The sequence below is a fragment of the Erpetoichthys calabaricus genome, chromosome 6 (assembly GCF_900747795.2).
Source record: "Erpetoichthys calabaricus chromosome 6, fErpCal1.3, whole genome shotgun sequence".
In the NCBI taxonomy this organism is placed as follows: domain Eukaryota; kingdom Metazoa; phylum Chordata; class Cladistia; order Polypteriformes; family Polypteridae; genus Erpetoichthys; species Erpetoichthys calabaricus.
Window position 1 is genome coordinate 14,144,154 of NC_041399.2, and position 12,926 is coordinate 14,157,079.

The window sequence follows — 12,926 nt, forward strand, 5'->3', positions numbered from 1 at the left end:
CAATATTTTCGAGTCCTTTAGACTCTCCCATAATGCTGTGTGATTCTGCTGACCAGTCAGTCATTTATTCATTTATTTTGCTGAGGTTTTCTCAACTGAAATCACTGAGTGGAGAGTCAGGTTCAATATTATTCATTCTCCATTCTTCTATTTTCTACATTTACTCATCCTGATTGGCATATCAGGGCAGCTGGAGCTTCTCCCAGCAAGCATTGGGCACAAGGCAGGAACAACAGCTGGACAGGTGCCAGTCCATCACAAACACGCATACACACACACACACACATCAAGCATTACTAGTCTTTCCAACTGGCATTTCTTGGATTTTTGGAAAAAATCAGAACAGCGATGAAAAACCGACGCAGACATGAGAAAAAAAAAAACTTGGAGAAAAATAATTAAAATGAACAAGAAAACATAAAATATGCAAGTTAAATCACTGCCTGGCCAAAAAAAGTCACCATTTTGAATTTAAATAAGCGACCACTTAAGGAGCTAATGAGCGGATCATTATTGCAGCAATTAATATTGGGGCGTGCAAGGCAGACATTTTCTAACCTTGTCTGAGGGAATGGGAGGACTGGAAGAAGAGGTTTCTACTTATAATGGGTGTGTGCACACCTCCTAGGTGGGGAGTGACAGGGGTAGGGCTTAAGAGGGGGCTGAAGTGCAGGGTTTGGAGAGTAGGAGTGAGGACCTTAAAGAGGAATTGATTTTAAAATATTACTAATGGTTTATGAAGCATTAAATAATCTCGCCCCGTCCTTTATTTTGGAATTCCTGTCCCCCTACACTCCAAGTCGTATCCTTAGATCTTCAAATGGTGGTCTGCTTATAATTCCAAGAGCCAAGCTTAAAAAAAGTGGTGAGGTGGCCTAAAATCTGGAATACTTTACCAATAGAAATTTGCCAGGCTAATACTGTAGAACATTTTATAGAATGGCTAAAAACCCATTATTTCAATATGACTTTTTCGTAGCTACATTTCAGTTATATTCCTGATAGGCTATATGGGTAAAGTATTATCATATTCTTCAGGGATTTGCAATCTGTACTAATCTCTACTATTTTCTGCTGTCTTTTCCAGTTCTTCTGTGGTGGCAATTTGCACCAGCACCTCTGATCTGATCTGATCAAGGCACCTTGCAGCCCCCCGCTTTCAAAAAATGAAGGTGGGTGTCTCATTTGTCCACGAGACCATCTTCATCACAATCCTATCATGTGAAGTGTGAAAACAAAGAGGACTATTTTAGGAGCATTTATGACTGGTAGAATGCCCATTGTGGGCAGGGTGGTCTTTTGGCCTTGGAACCCCTGCAGATTTTGTTTTTTTATTCTCTGCTCCCATCCATTTGACTTTACCTTGTTTTATTTTGTTACTTATTCTTTAATATTATTGCTTAACCTTAATTGTTTTTATTTTCTTGTAACTTTCTCTTTGACATCTTGTAAAGAAAGCTCTTTGAGCTACATTGTTGTATAATATGTGCTATAGAAATAAATGTGTTCAACAACAACATTAATTTATTTTGCACATTTTCATACAAATGATGTTGTTCAAAGTGCTTTACAGGATGAAGAAAGAAAAAAAGACAAAATATAAAAAATAAAATTAGGCAATACAGTGATCCCTCGCTATATCGCGCTTCGCCTTTCGCGGCTTCACTCTATCGTGGATTTTATATGTAAGCATATTTAAATATATATCGCGGATTTTTTGCTGGTTCGTGGATTTCTGAGGACAATGGGTTTTTTAATTTCTGGTACATGCCTCCTCAGTTGGTTTGCCCAGTTGATTTCATACAAGGGACGCTATTGGCAGATGGCTGAGAAGCTACCCAGCTTACTTTTGTTTCTCTCTCTTGCACTGACTTTCTGTGATACTGACGTAGAGGTTGTGAGCAGGAGGGCTGTTCGCACACCTAGATGATACGGACGCTCATCTAAAAATGCTGAAAGATTATCTTCACGTTGCTACCTTCTGTGTGCAGCTGCTTCGTGAAGCGACATGCTGCACGCATACTTAAAAGCTCAAAGGGCACGTATTAATTTTTGACTTTGTTTTTCTCTGTCTCTCTCTCTCTCTCTCTCCCTGCTCCTGACGGAGGGGGTGTGAGCTGCCGCCTTCAACAGCTTTGTACTGCGGTGCTTCGCATACTTAAAAGCCAAACAGCCCTATTGATTTGTTTGCTTTCCTCTCTGTTTCTGACATGCTCTGCTCCTGACGCGCACTCCTTTGAAGAGGAAGATATGTTTGCATTCTTTTAATTGTGAGACGGAACTGTCATCTCTGTCTTGTCATGGAGCACAGTTTAAACTTTTGAAAAAGAGACAGATGTTTGTCTGCAGTGTTTGAATAACGTTCCTGTCTCTCTACAACCTCCTGTGTTTCTGCGCAAATCTGTGACCCAAGCATGACAATATAAAAATAACCATATAAACATATGGTTTCTACTTCGCGGATTTTCTTATTTCGCGGGTGGCTCTGGAACGCAACCCCCACGATGGAGGAGGGATTACTGTACTAAATAACATAGAATAAAAGTAAGGTCAGATGGCCAGGGAGAACAGAAATAACAAAAAATAAAAACCTCCAGACGGCTGGAGAAAAAAACAAAATCTGCAGGGGTTCCAAGGGCACGAGACCACCGAGCCCCCTCTAGGCATTCTACCTAATATAAATGATCTCAGTCAGTCCTCGTGGTCTTCAGGCTTCACGTGGAAGAATTTGATGATGATGGTCCTGTGAACTGTTCCACTGGTAAACCAAGAAAATAATCCACACACACATCACAGCCTTATAGATCATCATGCCATCCAAGCAAAATGCCTTGACTGATGCTCAGGTATGCAAATTCGAGTTCAAGTTCAAATTTTTTGTTATCTGCAATTCATATTTACATGTCTGACTAACATGCAAGACCTGGCCAGTCTCTGGTGTGCCAGATTAGACACTACTTCACTAAATCCCAATAACAAATTACTGAAAGTTCAAGTAAATTAAATTACCAGAGCTGTAGCTTAGAAAATCGATGGCCCCCAGTGACCCCCACCATGTTAAGCAGGTTTCATATTTAGAAGGGTAACTGGAATGAACAAAGATGCGCAACCTTTTGGATTAATAGGGGAACTGTAAATGGCTAGAGATGAATGTGCACATCTAATTTTCTTTCCTCCTCAAAATGAAAGCATGAAATTTTTTCTGTTAATTCCGTGTCATTTTTCCAAAATCATTTTTGGACAACTTACAGAAAATTTGTTGTGCCAAGTGCTCATTCCAAGACAGAAAATTACTCTTGCAAAAGAAAATCAAGTAACATATGTCTTCCATCTTCATCAGTAATTCATGTAAGAGAAAAAAAATTGACACTCTTGACGGATTATAACAGGGTTAACAACAGTTTAGTTGATAAGTTTTTGGACAAAATTGTTGACACAGACTCGCTCTTAGTTAATTTCAGGGGTTGAAGCCAAGCTTGAAACAACATGGAAAGGATGGTCAATTCAACAGAGAGTGGTACAGAGTACTTTGGGTAGTAAGCATCTTAGATCTGAAGTGTGGGATATTTCACATTTAATATTAATTTAATCGTTTAGTTTATCTTTTAGACAATTCATAATTATTTTACATATAAGAGTTTACATAAAGTTAAATATTAAGCTAAATAGGTCTGACCACATCTTAATTCCACCTACAGTTCTGTGATTAACAGCAGCAGTTCTCTTATTCAAGCTCAAACTTTTTATTTGTGTTTGTTTGTTATTCCAGGCTTGGACAAGGTATTCAATAACCCAGTGGGACAAGATGGGATGACAAAGCTAACCATCTCTTTTCTCCACCCTAGTTCAGAGAAACTGCCCATGGAGCGCAACTCAGCCATGCCCCTACTCAGGAAAGCCACACTCCTTAAGGTCGGGATGGTATAAAGCTGAGGGCTCAGGGAGGATGGCGGCTCAGTTAACGGAACTTTGTCCTGCATGCACGAGCTTCCTCAAGCAGCCCTGCTCGAAAGAGCTAATTAAAAAGCCATCGAGGCTAAAAAAGTAGTTATCATGCCTGTTTTCAGTTGTGTCACCACATGCACATTTTTGTTCTGTTGTTTGGACAAATGCACTAAATGGGGTGGCACCCTAAATTTTCTTTGGTTCTCCTGGTCCATACTTACCGCCTCCACCCTCCACAGTATGTACATGCAGTGACAATTTGCACTGTGCTTCATCCTCTGGTGCAGCCTCGGCCACAGAGAAAACACTCTTCTGTACAGCATTCTAACGAAACACAGCCTGTGAATGCCAAATGTTGGTTCAGCTGCTGCCATACTGCGTAAAGCACTCATCGCATGTTATTTTGTGTCTTTAAAGACTGTTCACTCACCTTTTGTCCTGTCCAGACTGCCTGTATACCCTGTCCCTGTCCTGTAAAAGAGCATCCTACATTGTTGAGTGGCATGATGATGAATATCCACTTGTGCAACACCACACTTCTGGTACTACTTGTTATGTCTGGGCTGATAAGTTGCACAAAAGACAGGCAGGAGAGGACTGAGCAAGCATAACTTTTATCTTGGAACTTGCAGGAACAGTACTCAATCTTAATTCGATATTATAGCCTGTGGAATATGGCCAGCCGTTCATCCCGGCCAATACCCCCAAGCCGCCAGGTGGAGCTCTCCCTGCAGCATGGAGGTGCCCCGAAGGCCAGCAGGGAATCCTGGACAATGGGGTTTTTATCCACAGCCCTGCTGGATACCATGGGGGCCGCTAGAGGACGCCCAAGGATTATTAGATAGATAGATAGATAGATAGATAGATAGATAGATAGATAGATAGATAGATAGATAGATAGATAGATAGATAGATAGATAGATAGATAGATAGATACTTTATTAATCCCGATGGGAAATTCACATTCTTCAGCAGCAGCACACTGATACAATAAATAATATTAAATTAAAGAATGATAATAATACAGGTGAAAAAAAAAAAAAAAACAGACAATAACTATGTATAATGTTAAATATTAACGTTTACCCCCCCTGGTGGAATTAAAGAGTCGCATAGTTTGGGGGAGGAACGATCTCCTCAATCTGTCTGTGGAGCAGGACAGTGACAGCAGTCTGTCGCTGAAGCTGCTCTTCTGTCTGGAGATGACATTATTTAGTGGATGCAGTGGATTCTCCATAATTGATAGGAGCCTGCTGAGCGCCCTTCGCTCTGCCACAGATGTTAAACTGTCCAGCTCCATGCCAACAATAGTGCCTGCCTTCCTCACCAGTTTGTCCAGGCGTGAGGCGTCTTTCCTCTTAATGCTGCCTCCCCAGCACACCACTGCGTAGAAGAGGGCGCTCGCCACAACTGTTTGATAGAACATCTGCAGCATCTTATTGCAGATGTTGAAGGAAGCCAGCCTTCTAAGGAAGTATAACCGGCTTTGTCCTTTCTTGCACAGCGCATCAGTATTGGCAGTCCAGTCTAATTTATCATCCAGCTGCACTCCCAGATATTTATAGGTCTGCACCATCTGCACACAGTCACCTTTGATGATCACTGGGTCTATGAGGGGTCTGGGCCTCCTAAAATCCACCACCAGCTCCTTGGTTTTGCTGGTGTTCAGGTGTAGGTGGTTTGAGTCGGACCATTTAACAAAGTCATTGATTAGGTCCCTATACTCCTCCTCCAGCCCATTCCTGATACAGCCCACGATAGCAGTGTCATCAGCGAACTTTTGCACATGGCAGGACTCCGAGTTGTATTGGAAGTCCGATGTATATAGGCTGAACAGGACCGGAGAAAGTACAGTCCCTTGTGGCGCTCCTGTGTTGCTGACCACAATGTCAGACGTGCAGTTCCCAAGACGCACATACTGAAGTCTGTCTTTAAGATAGTCCACGATCCATGCCACTAGGTATGAATCTAATCCCATCTCTGTCAGCTTGTCCCTAAGGAGCAGAGGTTGGATTGTGTTGAAGGCGCTAGAGAAGTCTAGAAACATAATTCTTACAGCACCACTGCCTCTGTCCAAGTGAGAGAGGGATCGGTGTAGCATATAGATGATGGCATCTTCCGCTCCCACCTTCTCCTGATATGCAAACTGCAGAGGGTCAAGGGCGTGTTGAACCTGTGGCCTAAGGTGGTGAAGCAGCAGCCTCTCCATGGTCTTCATCACATGTGATGTCAGAGCAACAGGCCGAAAGTCATTCAGCTCACTAGGACGTGATACCTTTGGGACTGGGGTGATACAAGATGTTTTCCAAAGCCTCGGGACTCTCCCCTGTTCCAGGCTCAGGTTGAAGATGCGCTGTAGAGGACCCCCCAGCTCCGATGCACAGACCTTCAGCAGTTGTGGCGATACTCCATCTGGACCCGCTGCTTTGCTGGCACGAAGTCTCCTCAGCTCTCTGCTCACTTGCGCTGTTGTAATTATGGGTGGGGATGTCTTTCCTATGCTGGTATCAGCAGAAGGATGTGTGGAGGGTGCAGTACTCCGAGGTGAGAGTGAGAGTGGGTTAGGGTGGTCAAACCTGTTAAAAAAGTTGTTCATTTGGTTTGCTCTCTTCACGTCTCTCTCAATGGTGGTACCCCGCTTCGAGCTGCAGCCAGTGATGATCTTCATCCCATCCCACACTTCCTTCATGCTGTTATTCTGCAACTTCTGCTCCAGCTTTCTCCTGTACTGCTCCTTCGCCGCCCTGAGTTGGACTCGGAGTTCCTTCTGCACGCGCTTGAGCTCATGCTGATCACCGTCTTTAAAAGCCCTTTTCTTCTGATTCAAAAGGCCCTTGATGTCACTTGTAATCCATGGCTTGTTGTTAGCATAGCAGCGTACTGTTCTTACTGGAACTACAATGTCCATACAGAAGTTGATGTAGTCAGTAGTGCAGTCAACAACTTCCTCAATGTTCTCATTATGAGATCCCTGCAGGATATCCCAGTCTGTAGTTCCAAAAAGTTCTCTCAGAGTATTCTCAGCCTCCAGGGTCCACTTCCTGAATGATCGTGTGGTTGTAGGTAGGACTCTAACTTTTGGTTTATAGTGAGGCTGAAGCTGAACCAGGTTATGATCTCCTTTCCCAAGCGCAGGCAGCGGGGTGGCGCTGTATGCGTCTTTAACATTTGCATACAGTAAATCAATAGTCTTATTTCCCCGGGTGTTACAGTCCACATACTGGGAGAATGCAGGCAATGTTTTGTCCAACGTCACATGGTTAAAGTCTCCAGCGATTAGCACAAGCGCCTCAGGGTGCTGCGTTTGTAACTTAGCAACAGCGGAATGGATGATGTCACTCGCTGACTCCACGTCTGCCCGAGGAGGAATGTATACAATAACAACAATGACATGTCCAAACTCTCTGGGCAAATAGTAGGGACGTAAACTTACGGCCAACAGTTCGATATCCCTGCAGCAAGTGGAGATTTTGACGTTAACATGTCCAGAGTGACACCACCGTGTATTAACATAGAGAGCGAGTCCTCCTCCTTTGTGCTTCCCACAGGTACTTGCATCTCTGTCCGCTCTAACTGTGCTAAACCCGGGTAGCTCCACGTTGGCATCTGGGATGGTGTTATTTAGCCACGTTTCGCAGAAACACAACAAACTGCATTCTCTGTAGGTCCTTACATTTTTCACCAGCGCAGCCAGTTCGTCGATCTTATTTGAGATTGAGTTTACATTCCCCAGAATCACAGAAGGCACCGAAGGCTTGAAACGCCACTTTCTCGCAAGCCGCTTCTTTTTTAGCTTAGTGCCGGCTCTGCTGCCACGATACCGCCTTCTTACCTCGTCGGGTAAATATGGAACCACACCGGCACTGGCATTTGTTCTCAGCGCCCGAAGTTGAGTACTTGAATAGGCGAGTCTCGGTGTGTTAAAATCCATGCCCACGTTGTAAAAGTAAGTGTGTCCAGGGAAGGAATCCACATAAAATAAAGTGGTAGGAGTGATCAATAAATAAAAATAGAAAAATAAAAGTAGAAAAGTACACATACATATACAGTCATACACGGAGCTGCTGAAAAGGCTGCCACTCACGGCGGCGCCATCATAGCCATTTTGTAAACTTTATTACGTGCCCTACGCCCCGGAAGTACGTCTTGGTCACAGCGACAGGAGGAATGACGTGCTTCCGGGATGAAGAAGATGAGAACTTTTTATCTGACCCGGAAGTGATGGAAAGTCACATGGACTGGGGGGGATGGAAACACTTCCCGATCAGGGACTATAAAAGGACCATAGGAAATCCCAGATGGCGAGCCGAGCTGGGAGGAAGGGTAGCAACGCGTCTGGGAGTGGAGGATTGTTATTGATTAGTGATTTGTGTGTTATTTATGAGTATAGTGGAGTGGAAGGTGCTTGGTGCACATTATTATTATAAAATAAATAATAATTGGACTTTTATCTGGTGTCTGGAACAAGGGTTCAAGGGAGAGATAGCCCCCTCTATCTGTTACAAGCCTTAGGTCAAACGCAAGGTAAAGAGGAGAAGAATAGGAAAGCACAATACATTTGACAAGAGGATACCATTCAGTCCATCGAGCCCGCTTGCTTAGCTAATAGCTAAACTGTCCCAATATCTCATCCAGATACCTCTTAAAGGTTGTCATTTTTCTGCTTGAACTTCATGTCTCAGTAGTTTGTTTAAGAGTCCCACAACTCTTTTTGTAAAAAAGAGCTTCCTGGCTTCAGTTTTTAATGCCAGGTCAGGTCAGATTGGGGAGTATGCACTGGTCCAGCGTGTTGCTGCACCCGCCACACAACAAAACAGCTCGGGACCCTGTTTGGCAATTCCCCAGTCAGACACGCAGTCCAGTCTCACACTCCGGAAATGGCCATCCATCTGCCGTAGCCAGGTGTTACATGGACGTCCCCTTGGCCTGGTGCAACCGCTCGGGTCCTCAACAATGAGGATCCTTCAAGCCAGATCACCCTTTGGGAATCGTGCCACATGGCCGTAATGTGCCGTAACTGACACTCCCTCACAATGCAGGTAATGTGCCTCATTCAGGATTCTGTGAGCAACCGCTCATTCGACACAAAGTCACCCAAAGATTCTCCAAAGATACACAGTACTGATGGAGTCCAGTCTTCATCTCAGGTCACTGGATAGCATCTATGTCTCGCAACCATATAGCAAGATAGGAAGCACCAGGACTCTAAAGACTTGGATCTTCAACCTTTTGCAAAGATATCGGGAGCACCACACACCCCTTTCCAGCGACCTCATGACCTCCCCCTGCTCTCCCAGTCCATCTACTGGCAAGATAGGAAGAGTCACCAGAGACATGAATGTCACTGTTGAGGTAAGTAAATCTCTCAACGCGGTCGACACTCTCTCCGCAGACAGACACACTGCTGATGGTTGCGCCCAAGAGGTCATTAAGAGCCTGGATCTTAGTTTTTATCCATAACTTCCAATGATGTACTCGAGTACGTGATTCAAACTTAAGCTGAAGGAATGTTGCAGAATCTGCCTTTGAAGATTTTAAATCCCTGGATTAGATCCCTGTGCAGTCTCCTCTGTTCAAGCTAAACAAGTTTAGTTCTCGGAGTCTGTCTCAGTAGGCCATGTCTCCCCATCCTGGGATGCACTTGGTTGCTCTTCTCTGCACAGCTTCAGTTGCTGCTTTGTCTTTGTTCTACCGTGGTGATCAGAACTGCACACAATATTCCAGATGTGGTCTTACAAGTGCATTATATACTTGGAGCATAACATTCCTTGATTTAAATTCAACAGTTTTTATGATATTACCTAACATTTTATTTGCCTTTCTAAATGCTTCTGTGCATTGCTTAATTGACTAAAATGTTGCATAAACATAAACCCCTAAATCCTTTTCAGAAGTTGCTTCCTGTAGCTCAGTGTCTCCCATCTTGTATTTATAATTGATGTTCCATTTGCCCACGTGTAGCACTTTGCACTTTTCTGCAACATCCTAGCTGTCTCCATTACAACCTCAATTCTTCAGTTTAAAGGAAGCTGTAGGTGTCTTCCTCTGGAGGAGCCGACTGCAGAAAGAAAGGAGCAGCAGGGGCTGGTAATGGGTACAGAGTCAGTCAGAGATGAAAACGAGACAAAAGGTGAGTGAACCGGCTTTCAAGACTCGTAGCAACGTGCAATGAGTGATTTATGTGATATGGCAGCAGCTGAACCAACAATTGTCATTCTAAGGCTGTGTTTCTTTTGAATTAGAATGCTGTATTGAAGAGTGTATCCCCTGTGGCTGAAACCACACCTAAGTGGTTGAATAGGAGCATAGGACCTACGAAGTGTCTCCATATACATTGGTGGACGCATCAAGGATTTAAACTTATAGGAAGCCAATGTGGAGACCTGAAAAGAGATGTGACATGTGTCTTTCTCATCTGGTTGAACACAGGATGTGCCATTGCATTTTGAATCACCTGCAGCAGCTTGGTGACACATGCCAGTGATCCTGCCAGCAGAGTTCAGACCAAAGCCTGGACTAGGAGTTATGCTGCACATTCAGTCAGATACGGTCTGATCTTGAGGATATTATATTGAGTGAAGACACTATAGAAACATGGTCCCTGAAGGACAGCTGGTCATCAATCACCACCCCATGGTTGCGTACCAACTTGAAGAGTGTTAGCAATAATGAGCCAAGCTGAACAAAGAAGGGATTCAAGCTAAATGGATGGGCAGGAATAACAAGATGATCGCTGGAATGTTTTGTGTAACGTAACATGGCCTTAAGCAGCCATACTATTCATCTACTCTTGGGTAGTGCTCCAGTCGATAGCTGGGAACAATCGTATATAAGACTAACACAGAATCAATAATTAATCCAACACTGTATGTCAGAAATGGTGGTGTGTAATACTGGAACATCTCAGGGAACTGTCATGTCTCCCTTCCTGCTTACCCTCCACACAACAACTTCCAGCACAATACCATCTACAGAGACTTTCAGATGACTCCCCCATCATAGGCTGCATCAATCAGGAGATCTGTAAGGACTTTATGTTGTGGTGCAGAGACAACAACCTGCAACTCAACATAAGCAAGATGTTGGTGGACTTCTGGAGTGCCCAAGAGCTTCTGAGACCAGTCACCATTTGGGTTTAGGACGTGGAAGTGGTGCAGAGCTACAAGTACCTGGGTGGGGGGTTCATATGAACAGCAAACTGGAATGGTCTGACAACATGGTGGTGCTGGACAAGAAGGGCAAAAGCAGACTGGACTTGCTAAGGAGACTCAAGGCCCTTTGATATGTGCAGCAAGCTGCTGGAAATGTTCTACCAGCCCATAGTAGCTAGTGTGGTGTTCTGCGCTTTGGTCTCCTGGGGAAGAAGTCTGAGTTCAAAAGGAGCACAATGTCTGAACAAACTTATTAGATAAGGCTGCTCTAAACCCTGGACACATGTGGAAAAGAGGATGATGGTAAAATTAGCTGCCATCATGAAAAAATCCCCTCCATCACCTCCAGGAGTTTAATATATCAATGTGCTCTGTACAAAAAATATTTTATAAATCTGCTTCTTCTGACATGTACAGCTAACACAAAGCCAGATTTAGCACACAGGGGCTCATCATTTAGAACTGCTAGGCAAGCAATAGAAGACAACAAAGGGACAACTACAAAAATGGGAATTGTACTATTTCTGTGTGACAGAGTCAACATGACATTGGATCATCTTTTCCTTGTTTGGAATGGCATGATTTACCTAATTGGGGGCCTGCACATGGAGAAAGGTTATAAAACCTTGGAACATTGCCTGGCACACCTTTGAAGCCGATGGACGGATAGGAGATACTGTAATCCGATCCTGAAACTCCTTTCAATGAAGCAACAAAAATGTCAGACTGTATACATCGAGCTCCTACTTTGGTGAAAAGTCTTACAATGTCGCGTAAATCGTCATTAAAGAAAGCTAAGTTATTTCTACTATGTGATTTCTTACCGCCATATCACTAAGGGAGGGGTATCGCCTTTTATTATCATATCTGTATAGTTTTGGTTTATATAACACGCTGCAATTACAAAAGAACTTATTCCAACAAGGGAGTTAGCGCCCCCTGCTGGACAGAAGGAGGCGCTCTCGGAGCACTTTTAGCCAAAGGCTCGTTCCATCAGTGTGCTAAGAAGCACCTTTGGAGGGCTCTTTTGTGCCCACTGCTATTAGGCAAGCTAATGCTTCCACCTGATGTACTTGTCAAGTTTATTTTTATTAATTTATTTATTTATCAATTGATTGGTTGATTGATTCTGTCCCATGAGTCTGTATCCTTGATTTTATTTTTCTGCTACTGTAGGCATCTGAATTTCCCCTTGGGATTAATGAAGTTTATCTAATCTATTCTAACATCCCTCATATACAGTATTTGGGACATTAACTAAAATGGCCAATGCTACAAACACACAATAAAAAGTTTGAAGATTTGAACCCAAGATGCTGAGTCAGTCCTGACCACAACTCCAACTAGTGGTGCTCAGGAAATGTAACGTATGACATGAACTGACTTAAAAGTATTACTTTTTTATATTCGTTTTCATCTCAAGATCACCTTTTGTTTTGAATGTGTACACTTTATTCCATTTTTTTCAACAAATTAAAAACTGTTGACAAGTTGCTCCCTTTGAGTAAACCAAAACACACCTTTTAAATCTTTAAAAATAAAACACACCTAATTGAAATTTATCTTTCTCTTGTGTTAATTTCATTTTTATTCAGAAACATCGTGGCTAAAAAAAAAAAAAAAAAACCTTGAAGTCCCCAGATTGCATGTTCTGCTGTCGCATATTAAGTTGAACATTTGACACCCGCTAAATTGGATGCGACTCATTTTATTATATTAGGGGAGGTTTATTTCTTCTCTTCTCTTGTGGTTAAGTGTTGCTATTTCACAAAGGAAAAAAAATGAAGATGCTAATTAAAATCAGTACAAAGAGACTGGAATCTTACTTAC

At 43.1% G+C, this 12,926-nt stretch overlaps 1 protein-coding gene across 4 annotated transcripts in view; it reads right to left on the reverse strand.

The window, feature by feature from the left end:
• Positions 1 to 12,926, reverse strand: part of LOC114653860 (cadherin-7-like) — a 149,669-nt gene that overhangs the window by 6,031 nt on the left and 130,712 nt on the right. Inside the window, exon 13 of one of the 4 annotated variants that reach the window (XM_051929253.1) lies at positions 12,714 to 12,856. The exons of the other annotated variants lie outside the window; for them this stretch is intronic. Within the exon in view, the coding sequence (XP_051785213.1) occupies positions 12,813 to 12,856 (44 nt within the window). The 3' untranslated portion in view covers positions 12,714 to 12,812. Of the gene's footprint in view, positions 1 to 12,713; positions 12,857 to 12,926 lie in introns of those variants that run through there. 4 annotated transcript variants of the gene reach the window in all.